This window comes from Urocitellus parryii, chromosome 12, assembly GCF_045843805.1.
Source record: "Urocitellus parryii isolate mUroPar1 chromosome 12, mUroPar1.hap1, whole genome shotgun sequence".
Lineage (NCBI taxonomy): Eukaryota > Metazoa > Chordata > Mammalia > Rodentia > Sciuridae > Urocitellus > Urocitellus parryii.
The window spans coordinates 13,193,356-13,221,324 of record NC_135542.1 but is presented as its reverse complement, the minus strand read 5'-3'; the positions used below and the strand labels follow the sequence as shown (position 1 = coordinate 13,221,324).

Genomic DNA, 27,969 nt, shown 5'->3' with positions numbered 1-27,969 from the left:
TTGTATTATTATTCAATTTATCAATTTAAGTGATAATATTTTTGTTTTTTTAATCTTTACGTTTATCAGAAATTTTTTTATTGTATTGCTTTTGTTTTCTTTATATAGGTCCTGCAGTGGCTCAATTTTATTTGACTGTTACACTGTGAATATTTTCCTACATTCATAAATATTATTCACAACTATGATTTTTTAATGTCTACCCGTTGAATTAAGTTCTTTATTAACATGCATTTTACTATTTTAATTTCAAGTAAAGACTATTGAACTTCAAAGGCTACTTAGATTTACTATTATTTCAACTCTTTCTGACACTTTCTGGAGGGACAATGAGGTTAACTTATACACCTGTTAATTACACTTATGTGAGTGAAGTTCATGTTTGAAACAGATGTGTGCATGTGCACACACACCGCATGCACAATCCATTGTAGCATCCACGCTAATAGACTGAACTCTTTCTATTTTTTGCAGTGCTGGGGATTGAACTCGGGGCCTTGTGCAAGCTGGACCAATGCTCTACCACTGAGCCACAGCCCCAACCCAAGTTCTTTCTTAATCATGCAAGTTACACCACTTACTAAATGGGACCCATGGCATTTAAGTGAGGACTCTACAACAGGGCACAGTTTCAACAAGTACAAGGTTACATCCTCTTCAGTAAGTTTTGAAAACCCATGAGTTTCTGTGTCTTGGAGATCTAGAATTTCAAAAGCCATTTCCTCATTGTCCTAGGGGCAAAGTTGCAACATATGCAGTCAAGGGGGAGAAATAAAGAATGTCCCTTCACTTCTGCCCTTTCCAATGCTTTATTCACTAGAATCACTCAATAAAATTTCACTCTATAGGTTCTTAATCAAGAAGACGACCATCCTTCATGCTATGCACTGTAATAGACATAATCAATTCACAGCAAACTATTCTAGATTAATTCTAAGCACTGCAAACACACTTAATCATGACAGGCTAATGACAGACATTCCCTCTGCAGGCTAAGTTCAAAAGTCTCAAGCCTTAGGCTTTATGTCCAGCAGACATACACACTCACTCAGACCGCGGTGATCAGGTCAGGAACCAAGGCAGGCTTCTCCTGGAATGGAGCTGACGGCCGGCTGAGGAGAGGGTCACAGGGAGAAGTTGCGGCTCTCACCAGGGTCAAGATGTGGCTGTAGAGTTGGAGAGCGGTAAGGATCAGGCACAAGATGACAAGTGATGAGATGTCAGTCCAGGTCCTCATCAGACACTCCAGCTTGGGTGCATCCTTGTTTTGGCTGGCTGAATGTCTGTTCATTTGCTCTATTATTTATACTAAATTTGGGGACTTTTGACCCCCCTTTCAATCCTTATCAGTTACCACCAGATTTCTCAGTGACAACATTCACCCTGGGGTTAAAACATCTGGTCTGGTGGGCCCTCCCTGATTTTCTCGTCTTTCCCTCTTTTCAGGGGAGAACAGCCTGACAGAGGCTTCTCTCTGTTTCTCAGGATGGGGAGAAGTGACTTGATTGTGTCTGAGGCCATCCTGGAGGGCTCCCTTAGGCATGCCAGGTGAGACTGCAGGTTTCAAACTGAAGTTTTTAAAATGGGGTCGCTTAAGCTCAGGCCTAAGGCCATCCTCACACTCCTGAAATAGCAAAGCACACTGGCTTCCACAGAGGTCTCCCACTGTAGCCCAGCTCAGCAGGACTCACGAGCAGCCACCTCATAAGTCCACATAACTGAGGACAAGGAGGGCTGGTGGAGAGTCAGAGGCAGATGTGGGTCAACAGTGCAGGTGTGCGAGGATGAGGGGCACGCTCGAACAAGAAGAGTTGGAGAAGAGCCTTTTTCGAGCAGGGAAAAGATGATCAGAAATAAAATTCCCAAGGCCTCTGGGTCTAAAATACTCCTCTAAGGGTCAAAGTCAACTCAGAAAAAAATGAGGCTGTGGGCATGAGGGGGAGAGACCAGCAGGCCCAGCCACCTCTCTTCTCCTTGCACCTAAATCCACAGGTACAACCAAGCCTGTGGTACTCCAGCCCCTTGACCTGACATTCATATCTGTGTCACTATGCCACTAATCCAGGTACCACGAGTACCACGAGACTTCCACGCTAAAATGATCCACATCTTCACAGTGGAAAATTCCATGGTCACCACACAGCCCGGGGAAGCACAGGACATGGTGCTGTGTGAAAAGAGTGGCAGTCCATTGTTGGAGAAGCAGATCACTTGCCAGCTAATCCCTTCTGATTTTTCTATATCTGCTGAACATTCTAGAATGATCATGAATTGCCTTGGTTATCCAAAATTTAACCTACTGCTAAACTGTGAACTCCATCTCCATTGATTGCCTGACAAGCTAATTTAGTCCAGATCACACTTTCAAACACTATCCCAAAGAGGAAGCGTGAGTAGTGATGTCTCTTGAACTTTTCAAAATGAGATGTCCTATCTCCTCAGCTAAGGCCCAGCTAAAAACAGTGTGTGCTTCTTGGTGTGACTCTAAATCAGCAGGGTATCTGGGGCACAATTCAATACCTTTAGTCCTCAGGTGCCCCAAATAAGGGGCTCCAAGTAAACCAGCGGCTCTCCAAATACAGGTCTGGCATGTGAGATAATTCTAGGTACTACTTGAACAAGATCATGCATTTTTAGTTTAACAATCACTAAAATGTTAATTCTTTAAAAATCAAGTCAGGAAAGCACCCCTACTTTCCTGTTGCAGGAGGTGGAAGTGTGTGCCAGTCTACATACATTTAGTGAAGAAGCTGTAGGGTCTGCACTGCTGGCCTGACCAGCTACTGGAAGGAGAGATATAGCACTGTGTCTGCAGCGCATGGCTCAAGCTGGTGAAGTGTCTGCTGTCTCTGGCTCCCCGCAGTGACAAAGGGCCTACAGAGAGATGAAACAAAACCAAGTTAGATGTCCCTGGCTGTGGAGCTGCCAGCACCAAATAACTGTCACTAAAGTCACTAAAAATTCTAATCTTTTGAGAATCATATTTAAGGACAATTGTTGTTTAAACCAATTTTTGGCTGATAGCCAGCTAAATGCCCATCCTCATTAGAGAGGTTACAGTTGCTTCACTCAGTGGATGTCCCAGTCTCAAGAAAGCTCTGTACAGCCAGGGTTTCTGCCCTGCATTACCCAGCCCAAGCTCCTGGGCTGCTCTGGGCAAATGGCGCCCTCTGCTGTATGCAGCTGGGCCGTGGGCAGATGAGGAAAGACCTTCAAGTGAAACTGTTCAGAAGAACAAGACTCAATGTGTGCTATGTTAAGGTTTAAAACTTCTGTGGATTTTAAAGCTTCGATGTGGAAAAAAATTCAAAACTAAGTCAAAATATCTGATAGACAAAAAGGGCTCATGTCCTTAACTTACAAGAAGCTAATCCCAATCAATAAAGACAAGAAAACCACCCAATTAAAAAAATAGGCAAAGCACCTGAACTGACAGATGTCCAAATGAAAGCGCAACGGCCAATGAACACGCAAAATGGCGCGGCACTCTCCTAACTTAGAAAGTACAGGTATAAACTAGGAGAGACGTTTCAGGGATCATACTGACAATCAGTAAAGTCCGATACTACTCAGGGCAAGGATGGGTGGGACAGAGGGACATAAACTGATGCAAACTTTGAGGAGGAGATCTGGCCATACTTGACATTTACACCTAGTGCGGCAGCAATTTCAAGACATTTCTCCTATTTCTATATTTCCAAAAGTTCAACAAACGCCATGTACAAAAAGGTCAATGTTATTGTTGTTGTTTTTAATAAATGATACAAATGTGGAAACAATAGGGATTGGGTCAAAAATCATGTCTATGCACACACTGGAACACTATGAAACCAATACCAGAAATCTGCTTATGCTAACAGAAGACCTCTGAGGGCAAAACCAGAAATTTTCAAAAGGAAGCAACTAACAGTTTTTCAGTTCTATGTGAACACATTTCAAAAACAAGATGTTCAGTAGGGAAACTTTAAAAATCTAAAGAAGAAAATTTAAATGGTTGACAAACCTGCTAACCCAAGTGAACACTTATCAGTGTATAGTCTTCTAGTTTTTTCCTTGCATATAAATGACTTTAAAAAAAATCATGATTACATGACAAATTTTTAACAAAAATTACTTATTGTGTAAGTAATTTTTCACAATTTTTTAATGGCTATAGAATATTACTTTGGAGGCCTGTGGTTGTGGCTCAGAGGGAGAGCACTCGCCTGGCATTCGTGAGGCACTGGGTTTGATCCTTAGCACCACATAAAAAATAAAGATATTGTGTCCACCTATAACTAAAAATAGATATTAAAAAAAAGAATATTATATTGGACAGCTATCCTGTAACTAGGCCCGATTGAACTTGTTCTAATTTTTCACTATTATGCACAATACAATAGTGTCTTAAGCCCGTTAAAATACCCAGTCCTCAGATGTAGGGCTTAAGAGCTTTTCTTTCTTTCTCTGAGAAGCTTCGTGGTTTACCACCAGGTTTGTGAGCCCAGACCTCAAGACGGCTCTATTAGTAGAAAAAGTGAGACTAGCAGCAGGGCCCTGGCTTCCAGCCGGGCAGCCAGGCCTCTTTGTGTCCAGCGTCACCCTACTCACCTGCAGCTCCCTGCCCATTCCCCACAGCCACCAGGACACGGACTGATCTCTTCCTTCCCTCTTTGGCTGTCATATTGAAAACATTTCTTACCTAAAAGACAAAATGCTTCATCAATAGGACAGCTGAAGAAAACTCTGAGGTAGAGGACGAGGACCTGCTGGCTCAGCCACACAAGGCTTGTGCAGGACCCAGCACCTCCAGTCTGTAGGCACAAAAGCAAACTTCCCAAACAAACCCTCCCTCTGGAGCATTTCGGGAACACAATGGAAATAAGACTTTCTCTTCCTATTTCATTGGGTTATTAGGAGAGTTAACTAAGATAATCTTTAAAGGAACTTATAACTACACAACTCAATATACCCCATCTTAATAAATGTACACAGGAAAGAAAACACTGTGGATTAAACTTTGAAATAGTTTAACACTGATTATAAGACAAATTCCAGTATCAAAGGTACTAAAATATCTTAGATATGATGAAATGCAACGTAAGGAAAAAACTTCGCAGGACTGGACTGCTATGTTAAGGATCAGGCTTAAACAAAAATACAGAATTTGGAAACACCTATTTATTATAAACTTCAGGAAAATCTCCCATTTTTTCAGCCTATTTTAAAGGACAGGAATTATGAAACTATTAACTAAACTGCTTAAATGACAGTTGTCCCCTTTCCTTCCTAGGAAGAAGTTTAAGGAAAAGGGAGGCTGAGTCTACACTTTTGAATGATCTTATAGGAAACAACCTACATATGAAAGACTCTTTCAGTGGGATTAACTTTCAAAAGCTATGAACTGGGGTGTATGTAGGGGCACACGCCTGTAATCCATGTGACTCAGGAGACTGAAGCAGGAAGAAGGCAAGGTCAAGGCCAGCCTGGGCAACTTAGCGAGACCCTTCTCAAAATAAAAAGTAAAATGGGCTGGGGATGTGGTTTGGTGGCAGAGTGCTTGCCTAGCATGCACAAAGCCCTGGGTTCAATCTCTAGAATTGGGGTGGGGGGAATAACACACAATGGGATGCCAACATAAAATACTTGTAAACATATTTTAAAAATTCCATTGCCGCAGTCTTGGCTGGGCACTAGATCACGAGCCACTCACACTTTGTAGATTCAAACAGCAATTTTTTATTCCCCAACTCACACCGGCCTCTACACACATTCTCGGGAAATCCAAGTTCTGCCCGCACAATTCACGTCCCAAATTACTTTCTCAATTCCAAGAGAACTCAACGGGAACTCAGGCAACAGGAACATCCCTAAAACCCAGATTGTCTTAAACCGGGAACACCTTAAACCCAAATTATCTTAAACCGGGATACTTCCTAAAACCTGCAGGATATACACCTTAAACCTGGATCCACCCTGGTCCTTGAGCAGGGTCACCTTTCTCAAAGACACATGCAATGTCACAGCGAATTTCCATTTAACATGGGGTACGCTGGCAAGGAAATTTCGATGCGTCATTCCTACTTGGCAATGGCCCTCAGCATTCCATAATATAACTGATATTGAAGAAATAATATACTTATTCAGAGAGGCTTTGTCAAAATTTGATATATAAATTATTCCACAATTTGGGGAGGTACCAGGAATTGAACTCAGGGGCACATGACCACTGAGCCACATCCCATCCCTTTTTTGTATTTTATTTAGAGACAGGGTCTCACTGAGTTGCTTAGGGCCTTGCTTTTGCTGAGGCTGTTGAACGCACCATCCTCCCGCCTTAGCCTCCCAAACCACTGGGATTTCAGCTGTGCACCACCGCGCCCGGCTCTGTTCTCCACATTATTAAACACTGATTAAATGCACAGTGCCAGCTCAAAGGAACACTGGCCATTAGAGAACCACCCTGGAAGGGTGGTTCAAGTACACCTGATACAGGATCTGTGAGCAGCCCAGAGACCACTGCCCTAGTCAAACTGGACACTGGCCTTAACCTGAGGCTTTCTGCCCCTGCCCCTGCTCCTCCCAACCTGTTCTCTGATTGTGTCCTAGATACAACTGGTGTACAGCTCCACAAGAGGCCACCAGATAGCACACTCTAGCTCCAGGAAGAAGGAACTTAACATAATCTCCAAATTCTGCTCCTGAATTTGCCCCTCACAAACCTCAATTTCATAGTCCCCTAAAAACCAAGGCAGCAGTGGGGACCACCAACATGAAGGAACTGAACTTCAAATTGTGTTAATTCCTCCCTGAACTTGAGTCTGTGTCCGAGAGATCACTGTGACCACAGCTTTGCTCAGCTCCTCCTGCCCACCCCACCCCGGCAACCTCTCCAGAGGACCCTGGGAGTTGAGCTCGGCAGGCCTACCTCGAGTATCCTGGTATCAAAGTCCTCATAGGTCTCTACAAGGAGAGAAGAAAAAGCACACAGATAAGAGCATCCAAGCTGCTCACGTGTGACAGCCTTTCCCAGGTGCCATCAGACTTCTAATGGGAAGAACCTGAGCTCTCTGGTGCCGCTCTCCAGGCTGCGCCCCAGTTCCCATCATCCACGGGGACTGCCTGGCCTGACTTCACGAGCTCAGCCACGGCTCTCTGACCGCAGCCTCCCCCTCTCCAGCTCCCTGCCGCCGGCTCCCGAGGCACAGGTTCCTGGAGCGCCGACACCTCCAGAGCCTTCATCGCTGCTTTCCCATCTGGTCTCCTGGGGTCTTCACAGCCTCTCTCACCAAAGTCCCTCAAAGACACCAAAGTCCCTCACTCCTCATAGATCTCGCCAACGTCCTCAATCCCTACACTTTTGTCTCTACCGCCCTCTCCAGGCCAGAACCCAGGCAGCTGTCTGGTCACAAGTGGCCTGCTGGTGCTGCCGGGAGAGATCAGAGCCTGGCCTACGCTCACCACTCTCAACTGGGGGTCTGACCCACTTGGGAACTCCCGGCTCCTCAGCTTTCAGTTCTCTTAATTCAGCCTCTGCTCACCACCACAGCTGTTTCAAACACTCCCCAATTCTCTTGCTTTTACTTATTACAGAAAATCTCAATTACATAATAAAATAGGAGAGCAGAATAAAAGCTTCTGTACCCAGCAGTCGGCTTTGAAAGCGGTCAGCTCAAGAGTCAATCTTCTTTCCTGGACACTTCCCGGGTCCCACCCACTGGTGAAGCCAGTGCCAAGTGCCACCTTCTCATCAAGAAATATTCTGGTGGCCATGTTCACCAATGCCACTATCTGGCTTGATGACTCCTGACCAAAGCTACCAGATACCAGGTGACCTCCCCGCCTTTCCACCCGCATTGCACAGGCTCACCCAAACCTGCACCCTGCCCCTGCTGGCTAACAGCAGCCTGTCTGTCTAAACTCTGGGTCTGGTTACTGGGGACTTGGCTCGTGGGCAGGTCCTCTCCCTCCCAGACCTCCACCCTCCTGCACGCTCGCCCCATCCTCTCCAGCCCAACCGTTTCTCTACTTTGAGCCAAACTCCTGTTTGCTTCCTCCTCTCCCACTCACTGGCAAGAGCAAGATTTTCAGGTGAATTTGCCTTTTGGGGGAGGGGGAGGCTTTGTTTTCTAATTCAGCCTAAGTGTCGTCAGTTTTTGTTTCATGTTTGCTTTTACGAAGGCTTAGTGACAGCTCTCTGGGGTCTCTCAACTCTGCTGTTAAACAGCACTCCAAGCCTGAGGCCACGTGTTTGGGAAACACTGTGCCCTACAGATCTATAATGCACACCACCATGTCTAAGGCACCTGCTAAGGCACTGGGACCCAGGGCTTTCCATCCTGTTGGAGGAACACTTCCTGGTTACAGGCCTCTAGTGTCCCACAAATGCAACTGGGATAACAATGTGGAAAGTTAGTCAAAGAGGTCAAATTCTTTTTTCAAAAAGGGTAATCTAAACAGACAAGTAAACAATAAAATTATTTTCAGAAACACTGTAGGACGACACGTCCTCTACCCAAAGGCAAGCAAACCAGGCCTCCACTACCTCCATTGGGACCAGGGTCCGGGGGACCGAGACTGAGGCCACCCCACGTGTTCCCGCTCCAGCCTCGCTCCCGCTTCACTTTCATCCTCCGCTTCTGGTCCCACTCTTCCCTCTGCTGGAGCATGTCAGCCGCCACCTGCTCCTGCTCCTCCTTGCTCCTCTGGGCAATGGTCTGCACGGCTCCATTTCTCACGAGAGGGGCATTCAGACCCGGCCACAAGAAGCCGTAGCACCCTGAAGGGTTAAGATTATAGGTAAGTGACAACTTCTAAAAGGTGCTCACTCTTCATGTTGCTAAGATGCCAGGGAACGCGTGTACAGACACCAGCACAGTATTGTGGAGTTGGAGCTGATGCGATCACTTGGCAGGTGACCTTGCACTGTCACAGTTTTATGCATATCTACCCTACAGGCATGTGACCGCATTTTCACTTTTACCAAGAGAAACACCCGTGCAATCTTAGAAGTGCAGCACAAGGTGCTTCCTTTATTTCGGGAAGGTTGTTAGTATCAAAAGCGATGAGTCTGCACAACAGTAAAAATAAGCCAGTTCAAGTTCATCCATCCTATTTTTGCTTTCAAAAGCACAAGTATAAACAATCACATCAGCACATGAAGGACCAAGGCCAAGTGCGGCCCACCAGCTGATTTGTAAATAAAGTTTTACTGGAACACAGCTGGGCCTGTCCAACCATGCGCTGTCCAGGGCAGTTTCTGTGTGACAGCAGCCCAGTTGAGTAGCTGCAACAGGCCCTGCTCTTGGTCACTGTCTTCTCTGGGCAGGGGAAGCCTGCCAGCTCTCTGCGAGCTCCACCTGCCTGCACTGGGCTGTGTGCAGCACAGGACCTATCACAGCTGTGCCCCACGGAGTACGTGACACTCTGGGGCAGCTGCTAAGCCCCCTGGTTGGACTCTAAACCATGGATTCTTATGCACTTAATGAGAATGTTTCCAGTTTGCCAAATATCCATAAAATATGGGGAAAACACTTTAAAAGCACATAGACTCTTTTTAGAACAAAGTTTGCCGTTGGGCCCCCCCAGGCCTCCCTCAGACCCAGCTTGCTGCCTATCTCTCCCCTTCCCAAGATCATCAGTTTCCCACCCCAAGTTCAGGACCAAATCTGAAAACTGTCAAAACAACCAAACACGTTTACCTTCACCAATAACCTGACCCCTGTTCAGATCCTTCCTTCTCTTTTTTTTGCTTCTTTTGCCTCTTCCTTTTCTTGCCCCAGCACCAGTCTCTGCTAAAGCACCTTTCCAGAGCTCATCTGCTGTCACTGTAAGGAAACGGGGTTTTTAAAAACTCTGTAGTTGTAAAGCAAAGATCTACACTCTCCTAAGAATAAGAAAGGCCAGAAAGCCCAGCTTCACCCATGTCACTGAGGTAATGAAAATAAAATAAAACCATACAGTGAACATAAAACATGATTACATTTGGAAAACACAAGAGGAGACAATTCCACTTTTTTTCCACAAAAGATGGCTAACATTAAATCCCAGTTAGTCCCTGACCAGTAAGTAGACTTGCTTCCCTGATGTCTGCCAATCACCACTCAGGTCTCAGTAGTGTCGTCTCTTGAACTTCTCCAAATGAGATGTCCTAGCAAAGGCCCAGCTAAAAACAGTAAGGGCCTTCTCGGTGTGACTCTAAGTCAGCAGGGTATCTGGGGCACAATTCAATACTTTTAGGCCTTGGGTGCCCCAGATGAGGGGCTCGGAGAAACTAGCGCTCTCCAAACACAGCTGTGGCACATGAGGTAATCCTAGTTGCATTTTTAGTTTAGTAATCACTAAAATGTTAATTCGTTTATGACAGAAGAAAAATTAAGATAGGAAAGCACCCCTACTTTCCTGTCGCAGGAGGTGGAAGTGTGTGCCAGTCTACCCACATTTAGTGAAGAAGCTGTAGGGTCTGCACTGCTGGCCTGACCGGCTGGTGGGAGGAGAGATACAGCACTGTGTCTGTAGAGCTTGGCTCAAGCTGGTGAAGTGTCGGCTGTCTCTGGTTCCCTGCAGTGACAAAGGGCCTACAGAGAGATGAAACAAAACCAAGTTAGATGCTCCCTGGCTGTGGAGCTGCCAGCACCAAATAACTGTGACTTGATAAAAATAAGTCACTAAACATTCTAATCTTTTAAGAATCATATTTTGAGGACAATTGTTATTTAAAAAATAAAACCAAACTTTTAGGAATGAAAGCCACGTAAATGCCCATCCTAGAGAGGTCATGGTTCATTTGCACAGTAGATATCACAGTCTCAAGAAAGCTCTGTACAGCCAGGGTTTCTGCGCTGCATTACCCAGCCCAAGCTCCTGGGCTGCTCTGGGCAAATGGCGCCCTCTGCTGTATGCAGCTGGGCAGTGGGCAGATGAGGAAAGACCTTCAAGTGAAACTGTTCAGAAGAACAAGACTCAATGTGCAGAGGGTACCCTGCCCTTTATGTTCAAAACTCAGGGAAGCAGGGAAGGCATGTTGTAGACAACTCCAGAAGATCACGCAAGAAACTGAAGAGTGGCTGCCTCTGTGGAAGAAAACAGGGGCATTTAGGACTGGATGTGAAAGACCCGCGTTTTTGTATTTTGGGGGAAATTTTTTTTTTTTTAACCACATGCATCTATTACTTGAGAAAAGGTTTTAGAACAGCCATGTCTGAGAGGAAGCCATCTGACCAGTCCCAGGGATGGCGGTGTCAGGTGAGGAAGAAGGCAGAGGTGACAGGAACAGGTGGTAATGCAGGAGTGGGACAGTGCTGGCAAGATCAGTGCATGCACAGATTCTTGAGCTCTGTGCTTCACTAGAGAAGTGACAGGGTTAAAACAGCCCTGGAGGAAAAGTGGCCTTTAGGGTATTGGCTTGATAAATAGAAAGCCAAAGGAAAAAAAAAAAGAAAGAAAGAAAAAAATGACAACAGCTGTTTTCAAGTCTGAGTGAAGCCATGCAGAGGACAGTAACTGCAGATTCATCAGCAGCACCAACCATGGCTCACAGGGCCAGAGAAAGAAAGCGGGTAAGGACAGGGAGAGCGACATCTAAGGGTAGTAGGAAGCCATCGAAATAGTTCCACTGAATACAGAGACCCAAACACAAAGGGATAATCTTTGATTACTGGACAGCACTTCATACGACCATTTTGTTTCAAATGTAGGCCTATGAGATAGATTTGCCAATGCCACAAGGTACTGGATGACTGGATGAGATTTCAACACTAATTTCAATTCCAGATGATTTGCTCCACTGTGGGGAGGGAGATCGCACCTAGCACACAGATGTCCTCTAGACCTGTAGCCCACCTGATGAACTACCAAATAAAATGTAGCCAGAAAACACTGGGTCTTCATTTTTTTTTAAGTTGTTGATGGATCTTTATTTATTTATATGTGGTGCTGAGGATCAAACCTAGTGCCTCACATGCTAGGCAAGCACTCTGCTACTGAGCTACAACCCCAGCCCTGGGTCTTCATTGTTTAACAAACCAGAACTTTATCATTCCAAATCTCATTCTGCTATACACAGCCTTTCTTGTAAACACCTTCATCTTCAACACATATCTAATATTAAAAAATTTCATCTTGCTCTGTTCAGCATTATAATCTTTAATGTAGTTCAAGAAGTGTAAAAATTATTAACAGATTTTTTTTGAAAGACTGAAACATCACTCATAGCTAATAATGTACCCAGCTAAAAGAAACCAAATGTCAAAAATAAAAAGAAATCAAATTTAGAATTTAGAAATAGCCACTTGTTTTTTGTTTGTTTGTTTTAATGGGAGGCAGGGAAGAACTGGGGATTGAACCCAGGGCTTTGTACACATTAGAAATAGTCACTTTTTCTGGGTGCATGGCACATGGCTGTAATCCCAGTGACTCAGGAGACTGAGGCAAAGGATTGCAAGTTCGAAGCCAGCCTTAGCAACTTAGCAAGAACCTGTTTCAAAATAAAACATAGGTCAGGGGATATAGTTCAGTTGGTAGAGTGCTTGCCTTGCATGCACAAGGCCCTGGATGCAATCCCCAGCACCACTAAACAAATAAACAAAGAAAAAATATATAAAAAGGGCTGGTTATGTGGCTTAGTGATAGGGTGCCGCTCAGTTCAATCCTCAGTACCACCAAAACAACAGTCAATTTTCATGCACACTTGTATAAATGGTTTTGCTTACATTGTGTTACGATTTTTTTTAATATTTTATTTACATTTTAGTTTTCGGCAGACACAACATCTTTGTTTGTATGTGGTGCTGAGGATTGAACCCGGGCCGCACCCATGCCAGGGGAGTGCACTACTGCTTGAGCCACATCCCCAGCCCCGTGTTATGATTTTTTAAAGAAGAAAGTTCAGTAGTTCAGGCTGAGTCACGTTCTGAAGCTCAGTTACAGATCACAATCCACCTCACTTATCAACTCTGTTCTGATCCTTTGAGTTCTTATTAAGTTTAGGTCATGAGACCCCAGACTCAGGAAGCAACAACCCTGCAGCCTAAAGTGGGATAGGCCAGAACCCGTCTGGTGGGGACGGAGAGGCCCCCAGGGTTCTACCTCAGCACACATCACGTTCCACACCAAGAACTCCTTCCTTCTCACTTGGGTCTCTTCTATGAAAACTGGTTGGTGAGAGATTTTAGAAAATTTATTACTATGTTTCTGACTGATTGGTTGCAGCATTTAGAAAAATATAGTGATAAGGAAAGCAATCAACTTCTTAAAAGTCAGGCAATTATTAATTTCAGGAAAAAATGTAACAGTAGAATACTACCTAGCTCAGCTCTGAATGTGCACATAATTTAATAACAAAAACAATGCCCAGAGATTCAGTCCAAACTGTGCTTCTACCTATACTGGAAGAAAGTAAGGGTAAGGATAGACTGTTACATCTCCAATTAGCATAACAATGTTGTTTAAAGAGCGGCAGACTCAATGTATTTAGAAATATAACCAGAGGAAGGTAAAAGAATTAGTGTCCCTAGATGATGGGAAGGAGCAGAAAAGGACTAGGAATGAAAGCTCTGAGCCTTTTACGACCTTTTGGAAACTCAATTTTTTTTTTTTTTTTTTTTTTACTTCCAGTGTGGTGCTGGGGATTCAATTGCGGGCCTTGGGCACCCTAGGCAAGGCTCAACCTCTGAGCCGCACCCCCAGCCTGAAAGTTAATATTTTAAGGAATAGCACAGCAACCTGCAGTGAGGACAGCTATCCCTATCAGGCCCTACACCAGCTCAGGTCAGGGCAGTGCCTGGCACATGTTAAGGGGTAAATAAACTGTTTATAAATCAGTGAGTGAATCACCCAAGCAACAAATCAAACTGGTTGATTCACAGTGGGTGTGACAGGTCGTAGGAAATCTGCCACTAGGGAGAAAGCCCTGTCAGCTGGACTTCTCCCAGGATCTCCAAGGCATCTCACAGGCGGGTTTCCAAGAGGAAAAGGCAGGAGACCCACAGGGAAGCCCAGCACTCAGGAGTCCCAGAAGCTCAAGGTGAAAGGGCCAGGCTTCCTTGCTCAGCAAGGTTGGCCTGGACTTCCCAGAAGGCAGCTGAAGAGAGGCCCTGCACTATGTCAAGGAAGTCTGTGTCCACAGGAGGGGGCATCACAGCATCCAGAAAGCTCTGGGACCAGCCCTGCTTCACTGGCTGTGTGATTTCTTTCATTCTTTTTTGGGGAAAGGTACTGGGCATTGAATTCAGGGGTATTTAACCACTGAGCCCCATCCCTAGTCCTTTTTATTTTTATTTTAAGACAGAGCTGGCCTTGAACTTGCAACCTCCTGCCTCAGCCTCCGAAGTCACTGGGATTACAGGTGTGCACTACTGTGCCTGGCCTGGCTGTATGATCTTGAACAAGTCACTTGGCTTCTCAGAGATTCACCTTATCATCTCTAAAATTCGAATAAGCTCATGAAAGCCAGTGTGAGGGCTGAACAAGGTGACATGTTTCAAGCCTAGTGCACAATACCTACTCAAAAATGGCAACCATTATTTTTTAAAGCCTTGAACTACAACAACTGCAGTCATAAAAAATTTGAAAAATACTCAAGACTGTACAATACCATCATCAAGGACATGCCTTGTCCATTCACATTTTAAAATCTACAGAAACTCTTATTAAATCTTATGAGAACAGATACTTCCCAAATGAATCTCACCATTGCTGAGAGTGGTCTTCAGCGCCAAAACAGAAGCTGTTGGAAAGGTGTTCAGGGAAAGCTGCCTGCACCAGAAATGACCTGTCAATTAAAAATAAGTAAATAAATATTTTTTGGTTCCAGTGCTGGGGTTGAACCCAGGGCCTGGAGCCTGCAGGCACATGCTTCACCACTGAGCCACATCCCCTCTTCTTTTTTTGAGACAGGGTCTCTCTAAGTTGCCCAGACTGGTTTCCAACTTGCAATTCTCCTGTCTCAGGCTCCCAAGTTGCTGGGATTACAGATGAATGAATGCCTCTGCACTCAGCAAAAAGTGGAGTTGTTTTGTGGTGTGGGCAATAGAACCCAGAGCCTCACATATGCTGGGCAAGTGCTTTACCACTGAGCTATGTCCACAGGCCTGCAACAAGAATAAATAAATAAATAAATTTTAAAGATACATTCCTACATGAAGAGGGACATTTAAAATAATAAGGTGAGCCAGCTACTGTGGCACAAACCCGCAACCCCAGATACCAAGGAGGCTAAGGCAGGGGAAGTATAAATTCAGGTCTCGAGATATAAAGGGCTGAGGATGTGGCTCTGTAAAGCACAATACGGTGCAATATCTAGTACCCCAAAAATAAATAAAACAGTAACATTCACAGAATAATACCATCCACAGAATTAAAGAACTAAGAGAAGTGGACGAGTGATTTCCAGGCTTAGTGACCACTGGCCAAGTAGCTGCCATCATGCTGCACCTTCTCTTCACCCTCCCATCAACCAGGCATCATGCTTGGCAGTCACCTTAAAAATCCCTCTGCTGTGGGCCACACCTCTGCTGTGGTCCTGCTGCCACTTCTTTGTTCAGGCCTTAGCATCACTCAGACACAGGTTAAAGGTTTCTTAATGGGTCTCCCACCTCTCCCTTTGTATTTACCACCTTTCTACAGTAAGAGGCTTCATCAATTAACAGCCCTGACATGTCTTTCCCTGGCTTCCTGCTGCCAAGTTACAAATTCTGGGCACAGCCTGCAGGACTGCCACATGGCCCCAGGCTTCCACACCAGCCTCCTGCTGCCCCTGCCCCACCCTCCCCATAGCCATCCAAACACACAGTTAGTCTTGAATTCGCTCTCATACACTTTTGTATATGAGATCCTGGATCCACCAGATCCTGGAGGCTCAGCAGCTCTTGTGAAACCTCCACCCTCTGGAGCCCCCACAGCACCAGGCTGACTGTACCTCCCTGTGCAACCCTTCATACAGTGTGGTTCTCCAGAACAGACTTAGATAGCATTTATGGGCAACTGGTTTTTGGCAGAGGGACCATGATCATTCAATAGGGAAAAAGGAATGTGTTCAATAAATGGTGTTGGAATAACAGGGTGTCAACCCATAGAAGAATGAAGTTGGAGCCCTATCTCACACCTTATGTACAACTTAATTCAAAATGGACTAAAGACCTGAAGGTAAGAGCTAAAACTATAAAACTCCTAGAAGAAAAACAGAGGTAAATTATCATGACCTCGGGTCTAGCAATGTTTCTTAAACATAACTCCAAAAGTACAAGTGATAAAAAGAAAAAAAAAGAAAAAACCCATAAACCAGACTTCACCAAAATTTAAAACCTGTGTTTCGGGGATGGGGATAAAGCTCAGCTCAGCGGTAGAAGAACCAGCATGCCTGGGTTCAGTCTCTAGCACTACAAAAACAAATAAACAAAAACCTTGTATGCCTCAAAAAAACACTATTAAGCCAGGCTTGGTGGTGCACGCCTATATTCCCAGCAGCTCTAGGGGCTGAGGCAGGAGGATTGTTGAGTTCAAAGCCAGCCTAAGCAACTCAGTGAGACCCTGTCTCTAAAAATATATATAGAAAGGGTTGGGGATGTGTCTCAGTGATTAGGCACCCCTGGGTTCAATCCCCAGTATAAAAAAAAAAAAAAAAAACCCACAAACTAGCAAGAAAGTTAAAAAAACAAAATATGGAATAAAATTCTGCAAATCATACATCTGATTAGACACCTATAGACTCCTTACAATTCAATAATAAAATGAAAACCCAATTTTAAAAGAGCCAAAACACTTGAACAGACATTTCTCAAAAAAAACATGTAAAAATGGCTAATAAGCACATGAAAATACATTCATTATCCATCAGGGAAATGCAAATCAAAATTTCAAATTAATACCATTTCATACTCACGAGGATGGCTATAATCAAAAGAACAGATAATCAGAAATGTTGCTAAAGAAAAATCAAAACCCTCACTGTACCCTCAGGTACTTCGAAAACATTCTGGCCATCCCTCAAGTGTGGAATTACCATTTTATCCAGCAACTCCATTCCCAGGCACATACTCAAGAGAAAAGAAAATAGACACACGTGTAAAAACATGGCATGCTAATGTTTACAGCAACATTAGGCATAATAGCCAAAAGATGGAAAACAACCCAAGTGTCCCTCAACTGATGAGCAGATAAAGTGTGGTGATGGACACATTACAATTTAGCCCTAAGAAATTCAGGATGATACATGTTACAATGTGGATGAATCTTGATGACCTTGCACTAAATAAGCCAGCCATGTATGTGGTTCTACTTATATGAAATGTCTAGAATAGGAGAGCTAAGAAGAGTGGAAAATAGATCAGTGGTGGCTACAGCTAAAAAGCTTCCTTCTTGGAGTGATAAAAATGTTCTAATTAGATTATAATGATAAATGCACAGGTTTGTGCAAATATTGTGCACTTCAAATAGATGAACTGTATGGTATGTGAATCATAGTTCAATAAAGCTGAAAAAAAACAAAAAAATAGTTATACACAAGAAGACAAAAAGGGGGGGGCGGGGAAACACACTTTGGTGTCAGGAATTTGGGGTGCAAAAACCTTTGTCCCTTGCTCAATCTGTGTGGCTCCCTCCACCACCTGTATAAAGAGTGTAATAACAGAATCTACTCCATAAAGGGATTAGGAAGACAGTGAGGAAAAACGCATGAACAGAGGAAGACAGTGGCTGGCACACAGTTTAGACTCATGAAGGAAGACAGCCTTGAAATAGTAGGAGATGGGGGAAGAAAAATAAAAGGGAAGAGACAATCATAAAGACAAAAGAAAAGAATATTAAGGTCAGATTTTCTGCCAAGATTGCTGGTAAAATTTTTTGCTGCTAAATGAGTTACCAAAAAAAAAAAAAAAAAGAACTTTGAGGGTTTTAGGGGGCTTTGAGTTCCAGAATTAGAAATGCTGAACTGTGGACTCAACAACAAAATAGGGCAGAGAAGGCAGGCGGCGGCCACGCAGCGGCCCTGGAGCCAACCGTAGGCAACACAGCAGCAGGGCGCCTTCCTAGGGTGCACACAACCCACCAGGGCCCGGGGGCACAGGAAAGGCGACACTGCGGGCTGACGTCCGAGTCATCCGTCTCTGCACTGAGGCCACCGGCCAGCTGGAATTAAGCTGACGGAGGCCAGTGCTCTCCGACTCCACCTGGAGAACCACCATCACCTTCAGAGCCCCGCGGGCGCCTCTCAGCCCCGAACCCGGTGGGCATCACCGTGTGACCCCGGGGGTCGCGCCTGCCCGCCGGGAAAGCAAGGCTCGCCAGTTCCCTCCTCTTCACCGAAATGAACCGTGAAGAACCGACTACGCTTCACGGTCATTTTACAGCCAAGCGCCCCGACGCCCACAGAGGCAAGGAACGCGCGCAAGGTCACCCAGCGGTCCCGGGCTGGATGGGAGAGCCGCGGGACGCTGCTCACTTTCCTCCGCCCGGACTCCCGCAGGCCCTGGAGACCCCGGCTCCCGCGACCCCTCCCCGCGCTCACCGGTCGACACACCGCACAGCGCAGGGACGCGGCCCTCAGCGCGCACCGCCGCCGCCATGCTGAAGCGCGAGCCGCGCCTCCTCCCTCCGGGGCAGCCGGTCCTTCGCCTGCCGCGAGGCTCCTCGTCAAACGGCGGGCCCCAGCCCTCGGCTGGAGGTGCGAGACCCGAGGACCACGCCGTAGCCCATATCGGGTGGGAAGGATTATCCGGATGGGCCACAGGGTAGGTTGGGTCAGGCGTAGCCGCGGACAGCTCCGCGGGGTCCTCGCGCTAGGGCCCGGGGGCGGGGCTGGGGCGGGGCCAGCCCGGGGCGCGGGTCGGCGAGTTGGAGGTGGCTGCTTGGGAGCGCCCGGGAGGTCGGGCTGGCCCAGCGAGCTCTCCAAGGTACCCATGGCCGGGACGCACGAAGTGTAGGGAGGATCCACAGGGGGGTGGGCTTCAGCTTCGTCTTCGCCGCGCCCCTCATCCTCCTGGTCTTCCTCACCTTCCTGGTGGGCGGCAACGTGCAGACCCTGGTGTGCCGCAGCTGGGAGAGCGGGGAGCTCTACCAGGTGGGCCTGCCACCGCTCCGGGGACCCAGAGCCGGCGGAGGGAGGCGTGGGTAGAGAAGAAGGGGCGAGAGGGAGAGAGGGGGGCAGAGTGGGCACAGAGACAGGAAGGCCCAGGGGACAGGACAGGGGAGAACCCGTGCGCCTCCAGACAAGGACCTCGTGGTTCCACTCACACCTGGCCCCTCCCTCCTCCCACTCTGAGCCCGGGGCCTGGGGCCCTGGGTGCGTTCTGGTGGTGAGCTGGGGGCTGGCCTGGGCTCTCTCCGAGGGTCAGGCTGACCCACCACCCTCCCAGAGAGTCATGGGAATCGCCCCAGCCAGGAGGGGCCCGGGGCTCATTCAGGTTACAGGCAAGCTCTGGGTCTGGAGATGCTTCCCCCGGCCTGCTCTGCCAGGGTGGGCTCAGGGGAGCGGGCAGCCTGGCCACCACGCTCACCCCCGTCTCTCCCTGTCCATGCCCAGTTTGCAGACACCCCGGGGAACCTGCCCCCGTCCCTGAACCTGTCCCACCTTCTCGGCATGAGGAAGAATGTCAGCGTCCTCCTGACCTATCAGTGAGTGGGAGCCTGGGCTGGGGGCAGGGGGGCCTGCGGGGAGGGCAGAGTGGCTGTCCCCTTAGGGTGATGCGGGCCACCAGCCCCCTTCCTCTGTGTTCACCCTCCCCCCAGGCAGTGCAGGGAAGGGGCTGCCCTCTGGAAGGTCCTGCAGCTGGATGACTCCTACAACCTCGAGAAGCACCTGGATCTCAGCCAGGTAGGAGAACATTCCAGAAGGCTGTGAGGACCTCTCCTGCAGATACTCCTCCTCAGGTCCTGCTTCTGTGGAGGCGCCGATTCTGGGAACCCAGGGAGTCTGGCTGAGGTGCTCGGGGCCTGGCCCAGGACTAGAGCCTGGCCCCTGCCCAGCACCCAAGGCCAGCCTGACCCCCAGGACTCTCCCTGTGCCTCCTGGAACTTGGGGCAGTCGCCTGCCAGAGGTCACACAGGAAGTTGGTGGAGGTGCTGGCCCATGCTGGCCAGGGCAGCTCTAGAACAAACCAAGATGCCACCTCACGAGAGAGGGGCGGACTTTGAGAACATGGCTCTAAATGTGTGGAGGCTGTGAACCTCCCCTCCTGCCTCCCTGGTGCCTAGTGGAGGTGGGAGGTGGAGCCATTTCTGAGTGTGTCCTAGGAAACCCACACCCCTCCCTGGCCTGCCCCCGCTGCCCTGGGCAGCAGCAGGCTGACTTCTGATTCTGCTTCCTCCCGAGAACGCCCCCAACTCCTCTCAGGTCCACCCCGGTTCTTGGTCCACGGGGCCCAGTCCCAACTCCAAGCCTTAAGCTGTGTGACCTGGGACAGCTGGCGTCAGACCTCAGCTCACTCCTGTCCGCTTCTTGACCCAGAAAGGAGGTCCACTGAGCTGGCGTACCCTACGGAGAGGCCAGGGACACTGCCCCAGGGTGAAGGCTGCTGGCTGGGGGTCCCGGCTCCAGGGAGAGAGGTCTCAGGCCTGGTCCTGGGAAGGGAAAGGGTCCAGCTCAGGGAAGAGTCTGGACAGATAGAACTGAAGGTCCTCAGAGTCCGTCCGGCAACTGACCCGGGGGAACCTTAGAGATGCCGTCCTCAAGTCAGAAAGCGACAGCTGATTATGCAGGGATCAGAGAGGCAGGCGAGCCTTCTGGGGCCCACTGCGTTGACCCCCCCATACTGAGACCCCCTCCTAGGAGGCGAGGGCTTTTCTGTCACAGTGGTGGTGGGGGGGAAGCAGCCTGGGGGAATAGTGAGCAGAGATGGGCTGCATTTTCTAATTTGCTGTGCATCGTCCAGGAGATGAACCCCCTGTCTGGTTTCAGTTTCTCTCTGTTAAACTCTGAGACTGAACTTTCTTTTTTTTTTTTTTTAAAGAGAGAGTGAGAGAGGGGAGAGAGAGAGAGGGAGAGAGAGAGAATTTTTTTAATATTTATTTTTTTTAGTTCTCGGCGGACACAACATCTTTGTTGGTATGTGGTGCTGAGGATCGAACCAGGGTCGCACGCATGCCAGGCTAGCGCGCTACCACTTGAGCCACATCCCCAGCCCCGAGACTGAACTTTCATGAGCCCTAAATCTCTTGCCGTGATGGTAGGACAATGCCAAGGATCTTTCCTGGAAATGCAATTGTGTCCCTCCCTCCCCCCCTCCCTCCCTCCCTTCCTTCCTTCCTTCCTTCCTTCATTCCTTCCTTCCTGTAGTCCACAAACTTGGGCCTCAGCCACTACGTGGGAGTCTTTGCTCTAATGCCCGGGGCTGGTGTCTAGAGTAGGTAGACGAGGTCCCACTGTCACGGGGGCTGATGGCAGTTGACAAGTAGACAAATGAAAAAAAGATGATCTCAGAACCTGGGGCCCTGGAAAGACCTCAACTCTGCGGATGTGAAAAAGAGGGGCCAGAGGACAGGGAGGCCCGTGCTGGCAGCCTGGTGGCCAGTAGATGCAGCGCAGAGGCCGGGTCCTGGAGGGTGTGCAAGGAGGCTGGCAGGGGGTGGGGTGCGTCTGGGAGGTCCTGAGGGCTGGTGACCGCTGACCGCCGGCCTGGGGAGCGTCTGGGACCCTGGCTTGCCACCTGGGCGTGCTCCCCATCCTCCCCCTCCTCCCCCAGTACACCCACAACCTGCAGCAGAACTTGCAGAACTTCAAACCGAATGTGCAGAATCTGGAGCTGTTGAGCCCCGAGGCCCACCGGGACCTGGAGGCGCTGCAGAGCAGTGGGCTGGAGAAAGTCAACTACCAGGCCTTCCGCGTGCAGGTGGACATGGCCCCTCAGGTCCCCGCAGGGTGGAGGGGCCTCAGAGAGGCTCTCACCTCCCAACCCTCCCAGCGGCTCCGGGGTCCTCCCTGCTGGGAGCCGCCACGCCCTGGGCCCACCCCCAGCGCTGTTCCTGGTGCTGAGCCCCCTGCAGCCCGCGCTGGGCAGCTCCGCCTGGGCTCCACCAGAGGGCGCCTCCTTTTGTGGTTGTCTTGGGAAATGTCTGAAACGTGGCCAGGGGCCTCAGCACTCACCCCTCGTGGCCTCTCCCGTCTGCCCTCAGATCCAGAGGCCTGTGGTGAAGACTGACCTGGAGCAGCTGGCCCAGGAGCTGCAGGGGCTGGCCCAGGCCCAGGTGAGAAGCCGGCAGAGGAGGCCCGGGGGTGCGGTAGGCCAGGATGCTTGCATGGGAGAGGGGATGAGGGCAGAGGCAGGGGACCGAGGGTCCCCTCACCAGTGACAGCTGAGGCTCTTCGTCCCCAAACTGGGCTGCAGGCTTTGCACCATCTGTTCCAACTCAAGCTCCGCCACCAATGGGCTGTGTGGCCTGGGATGAGTCGTTCAGCCTCTCTGAGCCTCAGTCTCTTTATCCATAAAAAGGACTGACGTCACCTCAGATCAGATGAGGTAACTGGCCTGATATCGTGTGTCTCCTATGCACACGCCCGTCATGGACATGCAGGGACAGGGGTCGCGGGGACCCCAGGGCAGCCCTCCAGGGGAAGGAATGGCATTTTGTAATCACAGATATTTAGAGTTTGGGACGTTCTCTCTGACATCTCTGAGACCCTGCAGCCACCAAGCTTGGTGGGCAGGCAAGGAGCGTCCCTTGGTGTCTGCAGATGCTACCGTAGCTGATAAGGGTCCCGTGGCTGACTAGGGGCAGACCTAAAACTCGGGCACAGGTCTCCCTGGAGCTGAGAAGTCTCCTCTGCTGCCTCTGATCCTAGCCTCCCACCTCCCCTCCGTGGAGAGTCTGGGTCAAGGATTCTCAGGCAGAGCCTGTCTCGCGGGGCGTGGGGGACATTCTGGTCTCTGTCCACTCTCAGGGCAATTCTTTCGTTGGGGCAGCAGCTGAGAATGGAGGCCCATGGGCTTAGAGATCTCTATCAGGAGAAGGTTGTCCCCCACGCCCAGGGGAGCAGCTGGTCACCCTGTCCTTTGGAGGTGCCCCAGGCTTTCAGGGTTGAACCCAAACTCCCGAACCTGGCATCGGCACCCCTGGTTTTGCTGGCTGATCTCTGCCCGCCCACCTCTGCCCAGCGCCAGTGTGAGCTGGGAGGGCCCTGGCCGTCTAGAACGTGCCGTCCACGCCGTGCCCCTGCCCTTCCGTGGTCACAGCCCACCTCCTCTTCCAGGCGCCCGCTGGCCAAACCTCTGAGAGCTGTCCTGGCTCTGCAATTGGCCACAGGGGGCTGGCCTGGCCTGAGTGTGTCTGTGCACGTGCGTGTGTGTACAAGCACATAAGGCCACGTGGGCAAGCACGTGCACATGTATGTGTTGCTGTCCAGTGAGGGCCACTCAGAGCTCAGTGCTGGGCACAGGGTGGGTCTAGCTCGGGCCGAGCCACCAGCCCCAAGGGCAGGAGCTGAGCAGGAGCGTCTCCATCTCTGGGCCTGCACCCTGTGCCTGCCCAGGGCCGCTGCCCGCATCTGTGTACGGTGTGCAGGGCTCCAGCCATGTCCCTGGACCTCTGTGTGTCCCTGTCCACCTCTTGCTGAATGTGAGGCGCACACCTGAGGGGCAGGGGTCTCCCCATGTGCCCACCTCCTTTCCATCACAGGTGACTCAGCGCATCGCCACCTGCCAGCCCCTCTCCGCAGCCCTGGACAATGGCCGTGTGATCCTGTGTGACATGGTGGCCGACCCCTGGGTGAGTGCCCCGGCTCATCAGGGCCCGTGGACATGGAGGCCCATGGATGGGCAGTGTGAGCAGGCCATGCGGCGCCCCCAGCCCGGGGCCTGCTCCCAGCCCTCCCAGCGCTGGTCACAGCTGTCCCCGTCCCTCGCTGGGCCAGTGCGGAGGCTGCAGAGCAGCAGGGAAGGCCGCCCGGCCAGCTGACTGACCTCACACCCCTTCCAGAACGCCTTCTGGTTCTGCCTGGCCTGGTGCACCTTCTTCCTCATCCCCAGTGTCGTCTTTGCTGTGAAGACCTCCAAATACTTCCGTCCTATCCGGAAACGCCTCAGGTGAGGGGCTGCCAGGATCTCACGGGACAGGGGGGACACTGGAGGCCCAGGAAGGAGTCTTTATAGACACTGGACCCTCATCCCCTGCCCTACCTACTCCTGAAACCTGGCAGAGAAGAATCATAGTCTAGGCCTGAAGAGACACATGCACTAAGGAGTTCCATGGCCTGGAAGTCCTCCCCTATGTCTGCCCCACATCCTTCTTACTGTAACACATCCACCGAAGCATAGCATCTTAAAACTCTTCCTCTCTCCTGGAGGGCCTCAGAGGCAGGAACATCAGGACTTGGGTTTGTCCCTGTGTGGGAGCTGGGGTTCTGTTCTGGGGACACTTTTCTTTTGCTGTGCCGCAGCTCTACCAGCTCTGAGGAGACTCAGCTCTTCCACATCCCCCGGGTCACCTCCCTGAAGCTGTAGGACGCAGCAGGTAAGAGCTGCTCCACCCCTCAGTTCCTCCATGCTGGGGGCTCAGGGTGGGGAGCAGAGGGGCTGGGACCAGGGGTCTCCAAGAGGGCAGGGAGGCTTGGGGACCTGGTGGCGTCTGGGCCCGGCTGTGGCCATTCGGCAGCGGATCTGACAGGCGGGAGCGCAGAGGCCGGGTCCTGGAGGGTGTGCAAGGAGGCTGGCAGGGGGTGGGGTGCGTCTGGGTGGTCCTGCCTACCCAGCACGGAGGTCCTGAGGGCTGGTGACCGCTGACCGCCGGCCTGGGGAGCGTCTGGGACCCTGGCTTGCCACCTGGGCGTGCTCCCCATCCTCCCCCTCCTCCCCCAGTACACCCACAACCTGCAGCAGAACTTGCAGAACTTCAAACCGAATGTGCAGAATCTGGAGCTGTTGAGCCCCGAGGCCCACCGGGACCTGGAGGCGCTGCAGAGCAGTGGGCTGGAGAAAGTCAACTACCAGGCCTTCCGCGTGCAGGTGGACATGGCCCCTCAGGTCCCCGCAGGGTGGAGGGGCCTCAGAGAGGCTCTCACCTCCCAACCCTCCCAGGGACTCATCTACTCAACCAAACTAATCAGGCCACCACGACCCAGGTCTGGGCTTGGGCTCTGCCTGGTGGCCCCTGAACCCTCCACTGCCCTGGGCCCCAGCCTGGACTTAAGGGACCTCCGTGGGGTGAGTGGCCTCTACGGCCCGAGCCTCTGCCTGCACCGGGGTAGGAGTCCTTGTGTCAGCCCTACCCCTCCCTGCGTCCCCTCCCTGCTTCTCAGGAGGCAGCATCTTCCCCAGCAGCTTTCCCAGGAGGGCCCCTGTGTACATGGCTGAGGCCATCCCAGCCCGTGCCCGTCATCACCGCCAAGCTGAACCGAGTTCCACAAGGGAGAGAAGAGATGGCAGCTCTCCGTTCCCTGGAAGCCTCGGCTTGGGGTCCCAGAAGCCAGGTCTCTCAGGCTGGGTCCCTGAACCCAGCTGGGGTTTAATGAGGGTTGTGGAGACAAGAGTGCCGAGGCCTCTTCTGGCTTCAGGCATCCAGGGGTGATTCCAGCCACCAGCAGGGGAGCAGCACCCATCTGGGGGCCTGCCCAGGAGCAGCCAGACCTGGCCCCCAGCCTGGCTCTGGTGCTGGCTGGCTGGGCACCAGGAACATGCACTGCAGGTCCCTCACCTTGGTGTCTCCTTTCATAGCATGGAGGCACCCTAGCCCCGTGGAGGGTCGTGACAATTAAACGTGATCTGTGGAATGCCCTTGGCCGAGGGCTGCTGTTTTCCATCACGACTTAGCTGGACCAAAGGCAGAGCCAGGGTCTGGGTGGGCACAAGGGAAAGGGGAGATGGGTCCGTGTTCAAAGGCCAAAGCCCATGACAGCGGTGGTCTCCTGAATTTCTGGGGGTGTCTGTGTTTAATTGCATCTTACAAACCAGGGGGGTGCCTATGTGACATCTCCAACAAGCATCCTCACATTCAGCACAGTCGCTCTTCTTGGCTTTCCCCAGAGGGTTTTATTTGTTTGTTTTGATGTTTGCTCGCAGGCCGGCTTGTGCAGAGGAAGTGGCACCCTACCTATTAAACATGCCATGGGTGCCATGGCACACACCTGTACTCCCAGCAACTCAGGAGGCTGAGGAAGGAGGGTCACAGGTTCAAGGCCAGCCTCAACAACTTAGTGAGACCCTAAGCAATTTAGCAAGACTCTGTCTCCAAATAAAAATAGAAAAGGTCTGGGGATGTAGCTCAGTGGTAGAGCTCTCCAGTACCAAAAAAAAATGAAGTAGAAATAATGTAAAAGTCATGTCCAGTTCTCTATTATAATTGCCTCTTGTCATCAATATATTTAAGCATAGTTTTGCCTTTTTGTTTTGTTTGTGGTGAGAGGGATTGAGCACAGGGCCTCGTGCGTGCTAGGCAAGCTCTCTACCGCTGAGCTCCATCCCAGCAGCAGAGTTATTTAAAGTTGAGTAATTCCCCTGAATGGAGACCCATGGGTCTGTTTCTAGTGGCTGTTTTTCCCCTGGGTTTTGTTCGATTTCTCGTATCCCTCTTTGGGGACTTGGTGGGTTTTGACTGACTTGGGTCCTCACTGTATCTGAAACCAGTAGGAGGCCTAGGATGAAGTTCTCTTCCTCCAGGAAACCTATGTTTACATCTGCAGGTGTCTGGGGACCTGGCAAACCAGGTCGCTTGAGTCCACTTGCGGGAAAGAGATGATTTTTCCGTCCCTGGGCGGAATTCTTCATTTCCACTTGACTCATTCCTAACACAAGGGTCTCTGGGGTCCCAGCTCAGAGTACAACAGACGTGCCGGGCACACTCCTCTCGTGGGCCTGGTCTGTCGCCCCAGAAGTTGTGCAAAACTCTGCACCTTTGCGGTATCTTCTGGAATCAGCAGACCCTCTAGGGAGAAAGTAGCCGCGGTGCTGGGCGCCGGTCTCTGGATGTCCTTCTTTCCCAGGTCTTGGCACTGTGATCTGTGGCTGTCTGGTTTGCTTCTTGGTGCCCTCAATCACCCTTAAATAGACCTACATAAGTATACATTGTAAATATTAAATGTATACATTATGTATATTAAATAAATCAGTAGGTCAAAAAGCTGCTGGCTACTGTGCAGGTGCTTCTGTGTGTGTGCACTGGGGTGTGTACATGTATACATGCAGTGATATGTCTACATGCAGTCATCTGAGCAACTTTTAAAGTTGTCCTCGGCTGGGAATTTGGAACAAATCACCTTTCCACCATGATCAGAAGTCATGGTCCTAAAAGTCGATTTTGATATTCCTCCTGAGAACTGGCCAGTGGCCGCCTCACTTCAAATCTAGTCTCCAGAAGTCCAGCCCAGGCCCGCCGAATGCTGGTTTTGCACCGGAGCTTGTTCAGAGAGCACCCAGTCGTTCAGGGCTGGGGACAGCACTCGGCAGTTGACAAAGAGGTGGAAATGATGTGGGAAGGTCGCCTCATGACCTGGTTTTAGAATGTTGGGATTCTGCCAGGCAAATTCTGCTTCACAGGTGAAACAAAGTCCCCATGATCACAGTCTGGTCTGTCATTCCAACAGGAGCAGATGTCAGGGGTCCTGAAGGGGGCGGTTGACATGTGTGCCTGAGCAGACGAAGCTCCATCATGTCTCTGCCTGGTTCAAGTTCACAGAAGTTGGACTCGGGTTCTCTGGAGCTGAGCCTGGGGGTTTCCTTTTGGATGAGCCGCTGCTTCCATTCCCTGCGGGAGCCTGGGAAGGAGGCTGTGTCTCCAGGGAGATCTGATTCAGATGTCCTTGATGTCCCTGTGGCAGAAGAGATGACAGATTGGGGGCCCTGGGAGTTCTGCCAGGTGCTCCACCTGGCTGCCCAGCACAAAGCCCTGTGGCAGATTTTGCCCAAGAAACGCCACATGGGCCAGGACATCTGAGGTCCCTAGCAGTGGCTGGGTGTGCAGAAGGAGGGCCACGTGATGGGGCTGGGACAATGTGACTTCACCTGTATTCACTGAGCTGAGTATCCGTCAGGGAGTGTGCTGCACACTTACCTGAACTAATGACCAGGTGGC

General features: G+C 50.2%; 2 protein-coding genes across 3 annotated transcripts in view; one reads left to right on the top strand and one right to left on the bottom strand.

The window, feature by feature from the left end:
- Window positions 1–18,701, bottom strand: part of LOC144249730 (small ribosomal subunit protein uS5m-like) — a 36,034-nt gene extending 17,333 nt beyond the window's left edge. Inside the window, exons 1-9 of one of the 2 annotated variants that reach the window (XM_077791896.1) lie at window positions 18,482–18,701; window positions 14,669–14,749; window positions 10,419–10,556; window positions 9,681–9,806; window positions 8,525–8,758; window positions 6,908–6,942; window positions 4,591–4,681; window positions 2,737–2,874; window positions 1,049–1,166 (exon numbers count right to left, since the gene is read on the bottom strand). In XM_077791896.1, coding sequence (XP_077648022.1) covers window positions 1,156–1,166; window positions 2,737–2,874; window positions 4,591–4,681; window positions 6,908–6,942; window positions 8,525–8,758; window positions 9,681–9,806; window positions 10,419–10,556; window positions 14,669–14,749; window positions 18,482–18,539 — 912 coding nt within the window. In that variant the 5' untranslated portion in view covers window positions 18,540–18,701 and the 3' untranslated portion in view covers window positions 1,049–1,155. The remainder of the gene's footprint in view (window positions 1–1,048; window positions 1,167–2,736; window positions 2,875–4,590; window positions 4,682–6,907; window positions 6,943–8,524; window positions 8,759–9,680; window positions 9,807–10,418; window positions 10,557–14,668; window positions 14,750–18,481) is intronic. The other variant, XM_077791895.1, reaches the window with a different exon arrangement.
- On the top strand, window positions 18,538–24,980 carry LOC144249847 (prominin-2-like). The gene is made up of 10 exons (XM_077792045.1): window positions 18,538–18,637; window positions 18,867–19,033; window positions 19,496–19,587; window positions 19,702–19,786; window positions 21,654–21,800; window positions 22,084–22,155; window positions 23,584–23,673; window positions 23,884–23,990; window positions 24,344–24,417; window positions 24,762–24,980. The coding sequence occupies exons 1-9, from the start codon at window positions 18,538–18,540 to the stop codon at window positions 24,405–24,407; spliced, it is 924 nt and encodes a 307-aa protein (XP_077648171.1). The 3' UTR covers window positions 24,408–24,417; window positions 24,762–24,980.
- Window positions 24,981–27,969: the final 2,989 nt, after the last annotated feature.